The sequence below is a fragment of the Myxocyprinus asiaticus genome, chromosome 50, assembly GCF_019703515.2.
Source record: "Myxocyprinus asiaticus isolate MX2 ecotype Aquarium Trade chromosome 50, UBuf_Myxa_2, whole genome shotgun sequence".
NCBI lineage: Eukaryota > Metazoa > Chordata > Actinopteri > Cypriniformes > Catostomidae > Myxocyprinus > Myxocyprinus asiaticus.
The window spans coordinates 21329128-21349786 of record NC_059393.1 but is presented as its reverse complement, the minus strand read 5'-3'; the positions used below and the strand labels follow the sequence as shown (position 1 = coordinate 21349786).

Genomic DNA, 20659 nt, shown 5'->3' with positions numbered 1-20659 from the left:
TTTCCCCACAGTTATTTTGCGTTAATTTGCAAAATGTTTTTCTTTATCTTGCAATTATTTTGGGTAACCTCACAAAAAAATTGCGTTCCCTCGCAACTATTTTGGATTCACTCACAATAAGTTTTGCATTACATTGCAATCAGGGTTGGGGGGGTAATGGAATACATGTAACGGAATTACGTATTTAAAATACAAAATATAAATAACTGTATTCCACTACAGTTACAATTTAAATCATTGGTAATTAGAATACAGTTACATTCAAAAAGTATTTTCATTACTGAAGAGATTACTTTGCATTTTATTGTCATTTGTTTCATTTAATATTTAGTCCTTTCAGATGGAAAACATTTATACATATAAATGATGCGATCCAAAGTGCATTTGAACAGCGGTGAAACACTTTCTTATGATGTGTTACATTCATACGAGCAGACAGAGAAGTACGTTTGAAGTAAGTTTGGAGCAGAAGAAATAGAAATAAACCTTGTGTAAATTGTCAGCTTTACGCTAAGCTAAAATGCTATTTCTAGCCATTTTACATGCACATGTTACCAGACACGATCATATTTTTTTATCAAGAAAATTCATGTTGGATCATAATTTCTTTTTTCTAGTAAGACCTTTGATATTAGGGCAAAAATCGTATTCTTGATAATAATTTTTGTATTGTTTTCCTGTAAAAATATCTAAAAATGCTTAAAACAAGATCAATTTGATTGATCTTGTTTTAGAAACAACACTGCATAAGATATTTCGGTTTTTCAGAGAATGTATTTTTAACATGTGTATTTTGTCTTACTGTACTGGCAGAGTTTTTATAGTCAAAACAAGTGAAAAAATCTACCAGTGCTGAAGAAGTAATCCAAAGTATTTAGAATACATTACTGACCTTGAGTAATCTAACGAAAAACATTACAAATGACATTTTACAGCATCTGTAATCTGTAGTGGAATACATTTCTAAAGTAACCCTCCCAACCCTGCTCGCAATTATTTTTGGATCCCGTGCAATAAGTTTTACATTTCCCCACAGTTATTTTGCATTCATTCGCAATATGTTTTGCTTTACCTCACAAAAATGTTTGGTTCCCTCACATAAAAACTGGAGTAATAGCTTTAGCCATTCCTTTTAAAAATTAACCATGGTTTTACTACAGTAACCATAGTTAAATTATGGTATTTGTAGAAAAACAACAGTAATCACAAAATTTACCTTGGTTTTACTCCAGTAACTATAGTTTAACTAAATTTTAATAAAACCATTACCACAAACTTTCCATGGTTTTATTACAGTAACCATATTTTTAAAATGTCATTTTTAGTATAAGTAATAACACAGGAAAACCAAAACTATGGTAATAAAAATCATAATTATTCTTCAAAATATATGTATATATATTGTTACCACAGTTTTACTACAGTGTCACCATAGAACATTTTTAAACCATGGTTTCTGCCATTATATAACAAATAATCAAACCAAGTGACATCTATTTTGAATACTGCACAAGAGCACTTTTAAAGCAAACCTTTTTTTTTTTTTTTTCTTTTTCTTTTTCACACAATTTGGAATGCCCAATTCCCAATGTGCTTTTAAGTCCTCGTGGTCGTGTAGTGATTTGCCTCAATCTGGGTGGCCCCACTTCTGAGACTGTCAACCCGCGCATCTTATCACGTGGCTTGTTGAGCGCATTGCCATGGAGACATAGCGCATGTGGAGGCTTCACGACATCCACCACGGCATCCACGCTCAACTCAACACGTGCCCCACCGAGAACAAACCACATTATAGTGACCGCGAGGAGGTTACCCCATGTGACTCTACCCTCCCTAGCAACCGGGCCAACTTGGTTGCTTAGGAGACCTGACTGGAATCACTCAGCACACCCTGTGATTCGAACTAGCGAACTCCAGGGGTGATAGCCAGCGTCTTTGAACCCAGGCATTTGTGGAACATGTCCATTGTAAATGTGATGAACTACACCTGTGGATACTCTGCTAGGACACCTGAGAAAAGCTCTAGCAGCATTTGTTTTCAGAAGCCACTTGATTTTGTACTTTGTTATCTAATGCAATGACATTCAAACATTTATAAAGTGGGACTTATCTGCCCAACTATGTCTTACCTTCTTCCCAGATCAATTGGCGAAATTGGTACCTCCCAGCTGTGTCGCCGTGATGTGGACATGGACCGAACCAAAATTGGAAAGTTTTCCGTGTCTGAATCATCATCTTGCTCAGATCCAGGATAATCCTGGAACTCTGAAGTTCTGATAGCAACCAAGCGGTCCATGGCTTCACCTCCAGCAGAAATCACAGTGTTGTCTATTTGCAAAGGTTGTCCAGTGTGGAACGCTGAGGAATTCGGGTAGGATCCACTCTCTAGTGTTGTCTGAGAAGGTAACTGTGGTAACTTATCACCCAAAGATGTGACCAAGACAGGAAATTGATCTTCTGATAGGACAGCAGTCACTGTGGATCCAAGTTGGAGATCTCTGAAATACTCTGAATCTTTCAGAGAAGAGCTGAAGTCTAAGAGGTCTTCTATGCTACTGCATTCACCGTCACTCTCAGCCAAGTAGTTCTTCTAAAAACAAGAAGTCAATGAACAGCTGACCTTCTTGGGTAGCTCTTATGACATAGCACTGTCTGAGGTCATTGTATGACTAATAACGTGAATCCTGAACCGAAAGAGTCCCATGCTAGTGATGAACGAGCCATTGAAGATTAGTAAATATGTAGATGATAAGCAGATGATTTATTCAAAGCAACTCACGGTACAACCTGTGGTTAGGGACTTTGCTCGATTTCACAATGGTGATAACTCATGACTCGCATCTTATAGATACTGACAACTACACCACATCAAATAAAGGGTTAATTTAAATTTTAAATTATTTTATTTTTATTTTTTCTTCAGTGGAACACAAAATAAACATTTTAAGAATAAATGTTGCGCTACTCTTTTCCATAACATTAAAGCGAATGGGGACTTGGGCTCAAAAAATGACAATAAAGCACCATCAAAGTATCATACAAATTGTCCATATAATCTTCCAAATCTTGTGAAGCTATGTGGCTTAGATAATGCGATTGTAGCTTGGCTTCATCCGGCATTTATACATTGGACAACAATTGGAATCGGCACTGAGCAAATATATTCCGAAAGTCAGGTGACGCATGTCGTGTATTTAACCCAGCGTATTAGTCGTCCATTTTTCAAATATTCGATTACACATCGTGCCATGTTTGGGTCATTGACAAAGTGGTTGTCTGAAGTGATAAAATGTGATTTATTTATTATTTTATCTATAGTTTGAAACATGTGTAGAGTTTGTAGAAATGTTATCTATGTGTCCATGTTGGCTTCACAAATTTTTGAAAATGTTTTTTTTTTTCTTTTTATTCCCAGTTTGGAATGCCCAATTCCCAATGTGCTTTTAAGTCCTCGTGGTCACATAGTGATTCGCCTCCCAGTTGCCTCCGCGTCTGAGACCGTCAACCCGCGCATCTTATCACGTAGCTTGTTGAGCGCGTTGCCACGGAGACATAGCGCTGTGGAGGCTTCACGCCATCCACCGCGGCAACCACGCTCAACTTACCACGCGCCCCACCGATTACTCAAGGATAAGGTGTTGGAGTGACGGCTGCTGGAAATGGGGCCTGTCTAAATTTTATCAAAAATGACTTTTTCAAATAGTGATGGTGCTGTTTTTTACATCAGTAATGTCCTGACTATACTTTGTGATCAGTTGAATGCCACTTTGGTGAATTAAACAGCAAAATCTGTACATTATTCCAAACTTTTGGCCGCCAGTGTGTGTGTGTGTATATATATATATATATATATATATATATATATATATATGTGTGTGTGTGTGTGTGTGTGTGTGTGTGTATATATATACGTACAGTATATATATATACACACACACACACATATATATATAATGTCAAAAATGTTCTCAGAGTTCCACCAAATGACCAGAAAATAATTTGCTTTTTCATAAAAATGTCAAAGTAACCAATATAAAAAAAATAAAAAAGGGGTCCTTTATGTTTTATGTTTTTGTTAACATAAACAATAAAATGGCTACCTACATGTTGGTTACACCACATGAATTTGATTTGGTGCAAAAATAAATAAATAAATAAATAAATAAATAAATAAATTCTAATATTAATGATAATTTACAACAAAATTGTTTCACTGCTTATTTTATTTTTTTAAAGAAATATTAATAAAATATTTAAATAATTCCTCATTTTAACTACTCAGGCCAACCTTTCTTTTCTTTTTTTTTTCAAGAATTTCAGCTTTTAATGAGACTTTTTACTCTGTCTCTGGACGGTTACACCACATTACACCGTATTTTTAACTTTAAGCCCCAGAATTTGTTTTCAAAATTACATTGAACTCAGAAATTGAAAACATTTTCATTATAGAAGAGGAGTATTCAAGTAATTGTTTTGTACAAATTTCATTTTTAAGGTATTTTTCAATAATTTAATAGATCTGGACAAAAAACGAGTGTCACGTTATTGACCGCGGTAAACAGATAAACACTGTAGCTCAATTATAACTGCGCATATAAACGTACCAAGCTTAACTATACTTTGAAGTTACATTTCTCTCCGTTTCTCACACAAAATTATAACATGACCGCAAAATACTTAATACACAGCCTAGCGCACAAGTCATACGGGCTACGTTTACGGTCCATTTTAAAGCTCAACAGCCCCAGTCACTATTCACTTTGGTTGTATGAAAAAGAGCAGTGTTAACTTTCTTCAAAACTTCTTTTGTGTTACACTGAAGAAAGAAAGTCATACAGGTTAGAAATGACAATTTTCTATGTTTTAGTATCAAACGTCAATACAACACATTAGACTTACCTTGTCTCCAGGAGTACTGCTGAAGAAGACGTCTTCTGGGATGGAGGCTGGAGACAAGGAAGAGGAGGAGCTGGTTGTTGAGAAGGGGACACGGAGCTGGGTGCATGGTTTGCAGTCTGATCCTGGAACACAAATCCCACAAATTTAGCTTGGAATATTAGCACTGCATCTGTTGCAGCACCGACCGCATTTTTCACGCCTGCCCGAGCTTATTTTCAATGTAAACATGCGCGAAACGAACGTCTTTGACCGTTTGTGGCACATTTTTCCAGCGTTTCGCTTTTTTTTTATATAATGGCAGTTTATTTTGTTTTGTTTTTTTGACGTGTCATGTCTACTGTAGCTTTAAAAAGAACAAGAACACGTTTTGTCTGATCGGCCCCTTAATCGTGAACTCTTGTTCCACCAAAGGAACTCTTGTGGCTTTGGTGAAGTTTATTATCTAACGCTGCCACTTGTCGTGCACTACACAAAACGAATCAAGACATTTTGGATACTGTGATATCTAATTACTTCATATCTCTTACATTTTTGACGTACGAGTACTGTGCCAAAGCATAACCGAGATGTAATGTTGGAGAGCTGTTGTTTAACCTAGTAGGGCTTGGACCACTAGATCTAAAACCACTTTTCTAGAAAGAACTAATATGATGATCTGAATAACATATTTAATGGAACCTCAAGAACTTTTTTTAATCTCCAAAGAACCCTATAGCCAAGGGCGTAGATTTGGCTTGAACATTGTGAGGTTGCAGTGTGAAGCATTTACATGTGGGGGGCGGGGTGTTGTACTTGCTTGTTTTGATTTGAATCTACGCCCCTGCATATAGTCAAAAATGGTTGTTGATAAGAAGATGGCTCTTCTTATGGACCACTGAAGAATCTTTATTTTTAAGCGTGAAGACAAAATGCTCCTCCACGCGTCACCTGAGTTGTCCATCAAATCTCAAGAACTACAAAAGACAATGCTACTCTTTTGGAGATAAATTTAGGCATGCTCCATCTATTTTGGGGTGCTGTATAAAAGACCTTTCCAAAGTTCCGAGTTCCTGTTGAATCCTGAATTATGATTATGATGGTGTTGATGATGTGCGCTATGACAAAACACAGACGGCAAAGTCCAAACCATTAACTAGAAGTCGTCTTCTCCAACGATGTTGCCAATATGGCCTGTCCGTAAGCGATGAATGAACTGTACAGCATTTTCAAACGTAAATCATCTAGACGGATTACATAGTCCAAGCATGGCGAAGTTGTTTGTATCCGAATTGGACATGTGATATGTAAACTATACAAGTACCAGGATGATTGTCATGTTCAAATATCCTTTTATGGCTGGCCCCTTCTTATACACTTCAAGGTGAATACTACAAAGGGCCTCTCCACTTTCACAAGGGTTAGGTGGTCTACAACAGAAAGCTACAGTTTTTTTTCCACACACACACACACACACACTATTAAGGTGCAAAGCTTTATTGTGGTCTAAATAACAGAAAACATGCTCTAAATAGCTCAACTGTGCTGTATATTTGAATCACTGGAGTGAGGTAAATGTTTGCCAACTGTATTTGTTGAATTATTATGTTATGCAAGTCTTAAACTTATCCAAAAGGATTACTGGGCAACCCCAAAGCTTGAAAGGTTGCTGCAGATTCATAAGAATCCGCTCAAAAGAGTCTTATGTTCGTAAATTGGACTAAACTGGTTGCACTTTATGTTTTACGCTGTAGGTTCAAAAGAATCAGCTCATAAGAGTCATTCGTTTGGGAACTGACCTTTCGCTAAGCCCCTTAAAAGTGCTTCTGACCAATCCTGTCTCAGAAACTGTTGCCCTGCTGCCATTACTCTGACACGCGATAGCTATGAGTACTTTTAAGTTGGATTTTATCAAAATAATAAAAACATTTTAAGAACACATTGTTGCCGGGTCATTTGTAATAGTGAAACGAGTTACCCAGAGAGGATATCCGCAGTGTTTTTCTTTCTTATTTAAAAAAAATCTTTAAATAAATCTGGAGAAGAGCATGTAATGGATTAACCTGTGTCAGCCCTCATTCCCAAATGAACATAAAACATCTGCAACGACTCCTACATTTGCTCCAAGGTAAATGAAAGATAATAACTGAATGTTAATTCATTTATGTATTGATTCAAGTCATAGTAAATGCGATAGTAAATAAACAGTTCACAGGATCAAAATGAGTGTGTTGTGAGACGTTATAAACAGCTATGTTCACTTATGCTAATGTTATTAGATGTGTAATCACTATTAAATGATGTTTTTCTCTTTTCAAGTGACTGAAATAATCATTTGCCCTGATTCTGATTCACAGTCTCCACAGTTTTTAATCAAATTACTGTGCAATTTAACAATTTATTTTTCAATATATATATATATATATATATATATATATATATATATATATATATGCATTACAATGTCACTCTTCATACCAATCCACTATTTTATGAAAAATGGAACTGGTTCTTAATAAGAAGTGGTTCTCTTTTTCCCAACCCAATTTATGACAGTTAGTCTCCAAAAAGTCCTGCTTTGGTTCCAAGTATAGCAAAGTATTTCCTCTTTTAAGACATATTACAGTAAAGACACTCTCACACAGTACTGTCAGGACTGTGAAAGCGTTTTGTACATCATGTGCTAACACACTCGGTCAAGTCATATCTCAGGAGAGCGTGTCACCTTCAGAGCGCATCTTATTCACAATGTGACCAGTCCAGCAACAGTCTTACACACCACAACTGTAAGTAACATCTGATGAGTAGCATGCTCAACCAGGCTCTTGTTTGCTTAGAGACACAAAATTAATATACCTCCTCAACTACATGACACATTAACAGCTTAAAGGGGCCAAAACAAAACATTACTCAGTGGTTTTTCACAACCAGAAACTCCCACTACAGCAGATGCATAAATACCTTTTTTTAGGTTTAGTGTTTTACAAAACTCCCAACACAGAGGAAATACAGCACAGAAGAAAAGTGCAGAGGAGAGGAAAAGTAAAGATGACAGACATAGGAAAGGACTGAAGCCTCCTCTCTACCTCTTTTGAAGGACCATCGCTTCATCCAGGAGAACGAGGGCCAGGAGTTGTGCAGGGGTGGATCTGCCATGTGGATTGTGCAGGTCACGTAGAGGAGTGAGCGAGCGAAAGAGGGATCGGGAAAACTAGAGTCCAACAGCCGGATCAGATGAGAGAACCGGCAAGGATTAGTTAACATATGATTTAAAGTCAAGAGGCGCTGAGGTGGGGGATTAAACTGAGCCAAAAGAGAGGGAGGGTGTGCAAGAGAGAGAAAGAAAGCAACACTGGATGTGGATAGGAGGGAATTTTGCATAATAGTTACCTTGCAAAAAAGCACTGTGATGGTGCCATGGTACATTGAAGGTATCAGGTGGTACTACCATATACATACACAATGGCACTCTATGACCAGATTTATATAGCACAGTATTTACACGGTACTTCAAGGGTACTTCAAAAGGTAACAAGGTACACTGCCTGGCCCCAAAAAAAGTTGCATACTCGAAAATTTCGTTGGACCACCTTTAGCTTTAATTACAGCGCACATATGTCATGCCATTGTTTCAACAACCTTATGCAACGTCACAACATTTATTTCCATCCAGAGTTGCATTAATTTTTGGCCGAGATCTTATAATGATGAAGGGAGAGTTGAACCACTCTGTAAAGTCTTCTCCAGCACATCCCAAAAACTTTCAATGGTGTTAAGGTCAGGACTCTGTAGTGGCCAATTCATGTGTGAAAATGATTCCTCATGCTCCCTGAACCACTCTTTCACAATCTGAGCCTGATGAATCTTGGCATTGTCGTCCTGGAATATGCCCGTGCTCTCAGTGAAGAAAAAATCCATTGATGGGATAACCTGGTCATTCAGTACATTCAGGTTGTCAGCTGACTTCATTTTATTGCTGCATAACGTTGCTGAGCTTAGACCTGACCAATTGAAGCAACCCAGATCATAACACTGCCTCCAGAGGCTTGTACTGTGGGCACTATGCATGACGGGTGCATCGCTTCATGCGCTTCCCTTCTTACCCTGACGCGCCCATCGATTTGGAATAGGGTAAATCTGGACTCATCAGACCACATTACCTTTTTCCATTGCTCCACATCCCAATCTTTATGCTCCCTAGCAAATGAGTCATTTTTCCAATTAGCATCACTAACAAGTGGCTTTCTTGTGGCCACACAGCTGTTTAGTCCCAATCCTATAAATTCTCGTCACGTTGTGCTTGTGGAAATGCTCTTACTTTCACTATTAAACATAGCTGTGAGTTCTACTGCCGATTTTTTACGATGTGACTTCATCAAGCGTTTTAGTGATCTCTGATCACGATCATTCAAGGTTTCTTCTGACCACATTTCTTCCACGAAGCTGACGGTTCACCACAATTTCAGCAATCTCTTTAGTTGTTTTCTTTGCTTGATGCAGGCCAATAATTTGCCCCTTCTGAAACACAGTAACATCTTTTCCACGACCATGGGATGTGTCTTCTGACATGGTTGTTTAAGAAATGAGAAGCTACACACTGCATCAGTTAGGGTTAAAAGAATTGTTGCCAGCTGAAACATATTAATCACTGCAATAATTATCCAGTCATAGTCTCTTAAGTATCTGCTTATTTAAATCCAAATGGCAACTTTTTTTTGGCCAGGCAGTGTATTACCTTAGTACATGTCCGAAAAACATTCAAATTCCATATTCACTCACAAATGATTATCAAATGTCTGCTGTTTTATCGGCCCAGCCAATATACAATATTATCACATGGGAAACTGACATAATATTTCCTTTTTTCCTTAATTACTGACAAGCATCATCCCCCATCATCTTTTCCCATGGCACAACTGACCAGGAAGTAATCGCATACACAGCTAGGCTGGCGTAATTCAGGGGTTGCATTTTTGCTCAAACACTACATTTTTACTCCACTGATGGTTAGGTTTAGGGTTGGGGTTTGGGTAAGGGGGTAGGGTTAATAAAATATGCATTCCTGTTGACTGTATTACATCAGGGTTGGGGTTAGGGTTTAACCAAAACTGCAACGCATTTTTTCCACCACTCTGTGGACATGTCACCTAGAAAATGGGGCTCATATGTGCCCATACATTCAACAGCACTTCCAGTTTTGGCCACTGGGGGCAGTGGTTAAAATTTTGGTAAACACTGACCGATTTCAACAGAAGAACTTTTGACCTACTGTTACCGAATTCACAGTGCAATCAGTCTGCAATATATTGTTCTATCAAATACTGTACTCTCTTGATCTTTTTCCACCTTGATTTGACATAAAAGTACTGTGGTGGTATCGTGGTACATTGAGGGCAACAGATGGTAATACCATAGTACTTTCATAAATATCATACTGTATAATTCATAAACCATAGTACTTATATGGTACTCCAAGTTACTGCATAGAATATAATTATTGTAGAGTCCACAAAAACATGGAAATACAGTGCTACATTTCTGTAAGCGTAGGATAAAAGATATTGGAAATATGTGAGGCAAAGTTGTTTTTTCATTTTTCATTGACTTAACTATAAAGTTCCTAGCCCACCAAAATGATACACTTCTTGATTATTTCCACAAATTCTGTTCAAGATTAGTGGTAATACTTCATTTTTAATGTTTTTTATTCAGCTTGATCTGTCAAAAGATTTCTAATTTGGACTTCTGGTAGTAGCTGCGTGACCTGGTTTATAAAACTGAAAGTGGAAAACATCTGATGCATCAAAGACCACAAACAAGCGAAATGTTTTTAACATGTTAAAAAGACCCAACCAGAGTAATGCACCCGAATGATGACTTTCTACACTGTGTCATGCAGTTGCAACACATGGTACTGCAGCATTTCTGCTTAGACAGTTCCTTAAATGAAACTTTGATGAAGGGTGAAGCAATAATGGATGAAAAGTAACTGAAAGCCAACAAAATGAGCTCTTGCTGAGCTTAAAGAGGTCAATATATTGGTGCTTCATTCAAAATTCAAGGATATAAATGCTAAGATTACATGACAACATCTTAGCTTGTCTGTAGTTTTAGAAGACAATGCTGGGACAACTGGTAAAGTGAGAAACTTAAGCTGAATCATCTAGATACATCATAGTAACTAGAATTGATGATTTGGATCATACATGTATATTAAAAACAGCAGCAATGACAATTTGTGTCCCACTTTACCATAAAATAATGTAAAATAAATGTTTTAAACATACATAAAGTAACGTTAAAACAACATAGACCCACAAAAAACTACTCACCAAAACAACTCAATAAAGAATCACCAAGAATTTACAAATCGCAAAAGGCCCTTTTCTGAGAGTATGAAAAAGTGTGCAGCTGGTAGCTTTCTGCTAGTTAAAGCGTATGAAAAGAGAGTGCCGTGTTAACCACAGCTTAAACTCACAATTCTGTTACAACTTCCTCTTTAGACTGAAATATAGCGCAGGCAGCAGTACACATCGCCATTTCGTTAACACACATCTCATGGGACCCTTCTTACATGATCAAAACATGTTGATGACGGACGTTACAAGTACAACTTTAGGAAAACCAAACTCTAGACCTCAGAGGTGTTTTGCATGTGCATTTGATGATTTTATGGGTTTCTCTGCAGAGTTCTCGCACTATAATGAGAGCACAGTTAGGAAAAGTTGTTAAGTGGAACTACAGCAGTGGTAGTTGACGTGGTGAACTAGCCCCTTCAAAGAGCTAGTCTTACTTACACTAGCTGCTGTTCACACTTTACTGACTACTAGAGCTAAAATTGGATCACCAACTGTGTTGCTATATCATTTAGCAGTTATTTGAACATGTTGCAGCAACACTGAACACCATTTTATAGTTTTACTGACTTGCTCAGAATTCAAATCTTTTTATATTTAATTCGTAATAGACAAAAGCTGACATACTGTTGCATTTTACCAGCTACGAATAGCAACTTTCAGAGTTTTAAAGTTGAAGTGTGTAATTTCTGCACCACTAGCGCCAGAAAATGGAATTGCAAAACATTATTGTTTTCAAACAGCTTTCCCGCACTCAACCCATCAGCCATTGGTCGAAATAATCAAAATGTTATTTAAAAGTACCAAAAAGGACCATGGTATTGCTTTTTTAAATGGCTTTTGGACATGGTTAGCTCAATTAGCAAAAACTTAAAAGTACACTCAGAAACATTCTATTTGTTGTACTGAAACCTGCGCTGTGTCCAAATATCCATACTTCCCTACTATATAGTATGCAAAAAACAATATGCCTATGGAGTAGTATGTCCGAATCCTCAGTATTCATGAAGCAGTAAGCGAGAATACCCGTTTGACCTGCTATTTCCAATGAGATTATGAAGTGCAGATCGACTGGACACTTTACGATCCCATAATCCCTCGGCCTCGGGAGCTGAGGCGTTCGTCACATTCAAAATGCTGGATTTAAAAGAATGGCGGAGTGCTATATATACTAAGAAAGTGGTTCCTTGCACATAAATTCTGCTTCTTTAACAAAAACAAAGTGGGTTATTTACACGGTTGTTGTTATTACGTCATATATTTGGGTCACGTGTCAATACCCATGTCCCCGGATGAAGTATGTCTGGAATCTATTCATACTACTCGCATGCATACTTAAAAAATACAGTTTTACCGGCAGAGAAGTGTGTCCTTCATCAAATACAGTACATAATGTGGCAGTACATTAATTCATAGGGCTAGTAGTGTAGATGTAGCATTACGCTACAGCAGAATTTCTCTGATTTTTACTATTGTCATTGTAAAAATGCACAATTCATAGACAGCTATGAGTAATTGATTCTGAGAGCAAAAGCATTCAATTAAAGGGGATAATCTAGATAGATGGTATTCTTTGTACCTTGGGATTAACATTTGATACCATCACTGTACCATAACTGTACATACATATATATATATATATATATATATATATATATATATATATATATATATATATATATATATATACATACACACACACACACACACACACACACACACACACAGTTGAAGTCAGAAGTTTACATACACTTAGGTTCAAGTCAATAAAACTTACTTTTTAACCACTCCACAGATTTAATATTAGCAAACTATAGTTCTGGCAAGTTGCTTAGGACATCTACTTTGTGCATGACAAGTAATTTTTCCAACAATTGTTGTTTCAATTTTAATTGACTACATCATAATTCCAGTGGGTCAGAAGTTTACATACACTAAGTTGACTGTGCCTTTAAGCAGCTTGGAAAATTCCAGAAAATTATGTCAAGGCTTTAGACAATTAGCTTCTGATAAGAGGTTTACTGAACTGGAGGTGTACCTGTGGATGTATTTTAAGGCCTACCTTCAAATTCAGTGCCTCTTTGCTTGACATGGGGGTAGTGGTGGCTCAGCAGTCAAGGCTCTGGGTTACTGATCAGAAGGTCAAAGGTTCAAGCCCCAGCACTGCCAAGATGCCACTGTTGGGCCCTTGACCCTATCTGCTCCAGGCACTGCACTCTGACCCCAGCTTAGCTGGGATATGTGTGCAAATGTGTGATAAGTAAATATAATTATAATCATGGGAAAATCAAAAGAAATCAGCCAAGACCTCAGAAAAACAATTGTGGACCTGGGAGCAATTTCCAAATGCCTGAAGGTACCACATTCATCTGTACAAACAATAGTACACAAGTATAAACACCATGGGACCATGCAGCCATCATACTGCTCAGGAAGGAGATGAATGTAGTTTGGTGAGAAAAGTGCAACATGAACAACAGCAAAGGACCTTCTGACCCACTGGGAATGTGATGAAAGAAATAGAAGCTGAAATAAATAATTCTCTCTACTATTATTCTGACATTTCACATTCTTAAAATAGTGATCCTAATTGACCTAAAACAGGGAATGTATATACAGTATATATGTTTACAGCTCTGGAAAACAAAAAGAGACCACTGCAAAATAATCAGTTTCTCTGGATTTACTTTTTATAGGTATGTGTTTGAGTAAAATGAAAATTTTGTTTTTTCTATAAAGTACTGACAAAATTCCTCCCATATTCCAAATAAAAAATATGTCATTTAGAGCATTTATTTGCAGAAAATGACAACTGGTCAAAATAACAAAAAAGATGCCATGTTTTCAGACTTCGAATAATGCAAAGAAAACAAGTTCATATTCATTTTTAAACAACACAATAATAATGTTTTAACTTAGGAAGAATTTAGAAATCAATATTTGGTGATTTTCAATCACAGCTTTCGTATGTCTTGGCAAGCGCTCTACCAGTCTTCTCATTGCTGTTGGGTGACTTTATGCCACTCCTGGCGCAAAAATTCAAGCAGCTCGGCTTTGTTTGATGTTTGTGGCCATCTATCTTCCTCTTGATCACCTTCCAGAGGTTTCAATGGGGTTCAGGTCTGGAGATTGGGCTGTCAGTGACAGGGTCTTGATCCGGTGGTCCCCCATCCACACCTTGACTGACCTGGCTGTGTGGCATGGAGCATTGTCCTGCTGGAAAAACCAATCCTCATCACCGAACCTCCACCAAATTTCACAGTGGGTGCGAGACACTGTGGCTTGAAGGCCTCTCCAGATCTCTGTCTAACCATTAGATGACCAGGTGGAGGATCGGTGATGATCTGGGGGTGCTTCAGCAAGGTTGGAATCGGGCAGATTCGTCTTTGTGAAGGACGCATGAATCAAGACATGTACAAGGTTATCCTGGAAGAAAACTTGCTTCCTTCTGCTCTGACAATGTTCCCCAACTCTGAGGATTGGTTTTTCCAGCAGGACAATGCTCCATGCCACACAGCCAGGTCAATCAAGGTGTGGTTGGAGGACCACCGGATCAAGACCCTGTCATGGCCAGCCCAATCTCCAGACCTGAACCCCATCGAAAACCTCTGGCTGTTGTAAATATCCATCTTTTAAATATGAATTTAAATATTTAAATTTAAAATTGAATGCTCAGCAATAATGTGGGATTTACTTTTCCCAACATGCAAGACTAACACAGCTCATCATCTTGGTAACAGAGACAGCTGCGAGGTGTTTTTTTTCCCCAATAGTTTTTAATTCATAAATTTCATATAAACAGTTAATAGTTGAATAATTTACACACAGCAAGATTTATTTTCCATATCATTCCAACATTTACTGTACACGTCACTGCTTGGCTGTCCTGGAAAAACTAAACTGTCGATCGGTACAAGTTAATCATGGCACAGATGTTTGTTTGTTTTGTTTAAATGTGAGTGTGGTTTTCCATTTGCACATGTACCATATTGCAAATGGCACAAATTCAACCAGCGAGGGGAAAGAACCTCAAGGGGAAAGTGTGGTTAACACATCTACACATACATTACCTGTATATGTGCATTAATGATTCCAAATAACATATACATAATGTATAATATCTCCAACCATACAGGTGAATGACAGGACACAGACAACACAGTCTGGGGGAACGTCTATGTGCACAAAGGTAAACAATAAAAATACAAAACAAAAACAAACAACGAAACAAAGAGCAGCAGGGATAGAAGGAAATGAAACTTTCAACTAAATAGTAGATTGATGCTTAAAAAGGTGTTAAGACCACCAACTCACATATGCCGCTGATCATATTTATCACTTCCCCAATGATGTCAGACTAAGAAACATTAAACATTTAACACACTCAATTGTTGAGTGTACAAATTGCTGCTGTAACTGTGGCCGATATGACATTCATCCGAATTGTTTTAGATGTCAATTATACCTTGATTTTGCATAAATGTAGCTTATAACAAAGTCAGTAATATCCTTAAGGAAACTGCAGTGGTCTTTTCCAGTTTTTCACATTGAAAAACAATTGTTTATCAAACGGTCATCTTATGAATTTGCCATGTTGATGAATTTTCTGTATTATACAAAGCAAAGGGTAACAAATGTACATATACAAAATGCTGACAAAGGATATGCAATCATTCTTGGATGGCAAACAAGTAGTTAAACATGAAATAAAAAATTAAACAACAACAACGCAATGTCGTAATAGAAGTTAGAACATTATAGGTCAAACACAGAACAATTTTTTCATCCGATCAGTTTCGCCCATTCCGGAGAGTAAAATCACCAAAGTTATATCTCTGAATCACAGTGTAATGCCATGAACAAAAGACATCACACTTTCATTGAAAAGAAAGCTATTTACACTGATAATGTTAATTCCATAATGTACATGAATAGTAAAAGTAGTCAAAAAAGTAATTGAATTTGCCCTCCCTATTTTGACTAAAAAAATAGAAATGAATATCTCTAAGTGTAATACTTTTTCCTTTTAAAACCAAAAAAATACATAGAGTGCCTTGCTCTCAACATGTTCTGCTTTTGTAGCTTGCTCTAGAAAACTGCATTTTGGGGATTTTATTTTGGAGACAGTATTTATCAAAAATTATATTCTCTCTGCAAGTGTAATATTTTTCAGTTTTAGTTTTAGGAGCTGCCAAAGTCATCGTTTGGGTAACAGTGAGTCTATCCAACGAAGTTGGGTAGTTCGTTGGGTGCACAAAGCAAGCCATAGCATACCCAAGAAGAGACAAGTTCAGCTTAATTAAAAAAAAAGATACAAATAAAACAATATCATTCACATAAACCAACACAGTAATGCTGAGCCAAGCAGTGAGCGAACCTTAAAGGTTTGCGTTATCTGTACCTATGTTGAGAAATCTGTACAGTAGGCTGGGTTAACACTCCAGTATTTCAAAGAATCGGGAATAGGTGGGGAAAAAAAAGGATCCGGTCCAGGGAGTTTGTTGGCCAGGTTTGGCTTGGAGGATATTCAGGTTTGTGCAAGGCACTATGGATCAGAGCCGCAGCATTGGCTGTCCACCAGGGGGTGCTCAAACTATTCCCTAAAATGCAATGGAGAGTCAACAAAAGATGCAACATGCCTTCAGGATGCACGCCCAGCATACAAAGGCAGGACCGTTTTTGCAGTTCTCTGTTTGGATTTGCCACGTACAATGAAGTTAACGGTGGATATTGACGCTCCTCCAGTAAATGAAACCCAAAGCTCACATCTCCCTGAGGAAAAACAACTTTTCTTTTTTTCTATGGCACATAGGATTGTCCGCATGAAAACCTATAAGGAGAGGCAGTTGAAGTCTGTGTTTACTATAAACTATGGCATTGATAGAAATTTTCACAGTTGAAGAACACAGATGGACATGAAACAAAAAAGACAAAACATTGATCACATTCAGAGAAAACAAACACAAATGAACAGTGAACAAATTTTCGCCATTTGAAAACACTTGGAACATCAGAGGGATCTTTTGGAAGATATATTGCGGCGAGCAAAGGAAGAGCTACATAGCCAATGAAAGAAAATTTAACGTAAGGTGTGCTTGTTTTCGTGGGAGTTTTTTGAGCGATAAACTGTTCAGTAGTAATCAACTCTAAGGAAGTGATTTAAAAAGTTGTAATGTTTCCTAATAAATTCAGCTTAAATCACAAAAAACATAATTGACATGAGTATTACAGATAGAAGTGGCTTTAAAGAATTCTTTAAATATTATTTAAATAAGTGCTTCTTGTAAAAGAAAAGGAGATTAACAATCAGGCCTGTGAACTCGCCGTAACGCCTCATTCTGATAAGTGTAACACCGTGTCTTAACCAGGTGCGATATACACTGAATGCGAAAATGCTGCATGATTATTTAATGTTAAGTATTCAGACAAAATGTTTGATATTGCGGCAGGTTTGTAAAAAATTAAAAATAAAAACCTGCAAAACTGCATGGAATAGAGCTTTTATCTCATCAATTTAGCCGCACCTGGTTCAGACATGGTGTTGTGAAGCCAATTAATGAACCATTCAGTAAAAGCTTTCGTAATACTGTGGGGTTAAGCTTTACACTTGACAGATTTTTGACATTTCTAAACTGGCTTTGCATGTTTTTGAACAATTCGAAAGAAGGATGTCACCCATCAAAGTAAATCTTTGGGTTAAAAGCTTCTTTCCAAGGGAGGAGGGACAGTAAATAAATTCAACAGAACAATCGTCAAACGGGAATCGAGTGAGTTTTGTTCGGAATTGCGAAAAACCTCAAAGACTAGTGGCGGAACTTGGTATTGCAGACATGGATTTCGCTGGTCAGGCTGCCCCGAGACGAGCCTGTTAAAAATAAATTCTAACAACTAAACAGAGACGCACTTGATGAATACATTTCTAACATATTGAGGTAGACTGTGTCCAAGCAACCCAAAAAAACGTCTACTAAACCCACTGCGTTTTCGATTTCTCCAGCTGTATCCCTCTTTAATAAAAAATAAACACCTAAAAAGACTAGTTTTACCCGCCTTAAAGTACTGTAATAAAAGCTAGCTGGGATTTACATAATTATGAGAATCATACAATAAATAAAATACAATATCTGCCATTTCAAAGACAATGTAATCTTGTAATTAGGAAAAATTGTATAGATTGTATAGTCTGTACACTGCTACAAACAAAGAAAGGTGAATTTCTTTGTATTAGTGCACGAAGAGCTGTGAGCAAATCCTCGTTTTATTTCTTCTATTCTGAGTATGTACACATTCAAAATAAAGGTAATAATTCAGAGAAAGGGAACATCTGATCAGGTTACTTTAGAAATGTCTATAAAAAAAAATTTAAAAAAAATAGTATTTTAACATACTGCGAGAAACCAATGGAGAAACGGCGAAAACGTTTAAAATGTCAAGTGTGGATTGCATCGTTCGGTCTCGTTTCCCTCCCAACCACTCACAAATAAATATACATACACGAACACATATGCATGAAATGTGCACATTTTTGGACAACAAGCAGAATCCAGTAAAAATGCCATCTCTCTCTCTTGCCTCAGGCTATCAGAGAAGGCACAAAGTTGAGGAATTGAGTATCTATCATCGAAAGCTATCGGCCATGAAAGTTAACTGCATTTTTTCTTTTTCTTCTAAGGGGTTTTTGGTGAAAAACATCATCATTCTAACAGAGATAAGGAAGCTAAACTCATTTATGGTCTTCTAAGACTTCTCTTTCCCAGAACTAGTCCGTAAATGCCACATGCAGCAGAGGCGAGGACGACCAACAGCGCTACGTAGAGCCATGCGAAACTACACTTCTGGATCATTTTAACAGGTACCGGAGCCACCATATTTTGATTATGGATAATGTGAAGGAATGTTTTCATCTCTGTCTGACTGATTTGATTCGAATATTGTCCAATATTCATATCTAGTTCTGATATCTAACCCAAAGAAAACACAAATCATGCTTTGCCTTCACTGTCTAGCTCTCTTGTACGAAAGTAACAAGTAGACTCTCTGCATCATTGCTGCTTTCGAACATCTAACATTTCAGTATTCCTTAGGCAGTCAACATTATCTCTCACAATAAGAGCTCAAATATACCTCAAAATCCAGGCAAACCAACCTTAATCGACCTAAAGTTGTGCTAAATACAACCTTTCAAATCCCACTAATGAAACCAATTCTCAAAACGTTCCCAAGACATTTTCCACTTCAATACTCAGAATCTCAACAATAAAATGACAAGATTTCAGGTTCATCATGCTAAGTTCCAACTGAGGAAGTATGAATATTTATTCTCTTGAATTGTCCAATTTGTTAAATTTATACCAAAAGGAAATTCTGTTTGTAGAATTTAGGCCACTATCACCCTCCACCCCTCCCCAACCAAACCAAAAACACTCCCTCTATATGTTGGAATATCACTTTAAGTCGACCTGCATGCTAATTAATGAATTTGTTTTGTGGTTAGACATAAAAAAACAACTCGTAAAAAGAGACATTGCAAAATAATAATAATATTGTGTAAGCAAAGCTTATGAAGACTTTAGAAAGACATAAGAATTATGTACACAAGTTCAGATGTTGTGAACATTTTTTTTGAAATCCTGATATCAATCAATATTGTATACATATGTATATATACATATGCATACACATCCCCACTATTTATCAGAGCAGCAGCTATTGGTCAGTCTGAGGAACTTTTTTTTCCAATTAATAACTGTTAAATATCCTTCAGCCGGTAAAAAGGACACAGGAGTTTAAAAGCTCAGAGAAAAGAGTAAATCAAAAACAATAAAGCAAATAAATTAAAACTCATTCACCAGTACACCATGTGAATACTATCTATCAGGAATCCTCAAGGACAAAATATAGTCATTCCTCTAAAAAAACAAACATTTGTTCTAAAAAGAATATATGCCATCCCACAGTTCCACAATGTAAAGTCATTCTTCTATGGAAATTAACACAAGCACACTGATAGACACTTTTCTTTGTTTATAGGCCACTTATTGAAAGGCCACTATCTTAAAAGATTTTGACATTAAAAAAAAAAACAAGAAATAAACATCCATGGCAAAAAGGAAGTAGACACTGGGGTTGACGTAGCTCGAGCAGCTTTATGGTTGATTTAGTGATGTTCACAGTTTCTTTTTCTCCTCACCAAACTGTCTCAGAAACTTGTCATAAGTGTTAAAGAGTATCAGAAAGGAGACGGTGTATCTGATGATGAGCAAAATGTCTGCACCCTTGTAACCATGCTAATGACACGATGAGGAGGAGACAGCAACAACAAAAAAGACCTGAGATCTTTATCTTTTTTTAAGGGGCTCTGCAAAAATAATGCATTTAGAAATTAGTTTTTTTCTTTTAAATGAGAGAGAAAAAAGCTGAAGCAACTG

The 20659-nt window shown here is 37.1% G+C and overlaps 1 protein-coding gene across 3 annotated transcripts in view; it reads right to left on the bottom strand.

Moving 5' to 3' along the window:
- Window positions 1-11349, bottom strand: part of LOC127439257 (rho guanine nucleotide exchange factor 18-like) — a 65173-nt gene extending 53824 nt beyond the window's left edge. For 2 of the 3 annotated variants that reach the window (XM_051695465.1, XM_051695467.1), the window contains exons 1-3: window positions 11208-11349; window positions 4900-5021; window positions 2130-2590 (exon numbers count right to left, since the gene is read on the bottom strand). In XM_051695465.1, the coding sequence (XP_051551425.1) occupies window positions 2130-2296 (167 nt within the window). In that variant the 5' untranslated portion in view covers window positions 2297-2590; window positions 4900-5021; window positions 11208-11349. The remainder of the gene's footprint in view (window positions 1-2129; window positions 2591-4899; window positions 5022-11207) is intronic. The other variant, XM_051695466.1, reaches the window with a different exon arrangement.
- Between the last annotated feature and the right edge of the window lie 9310 nt (window positions 11350-20659).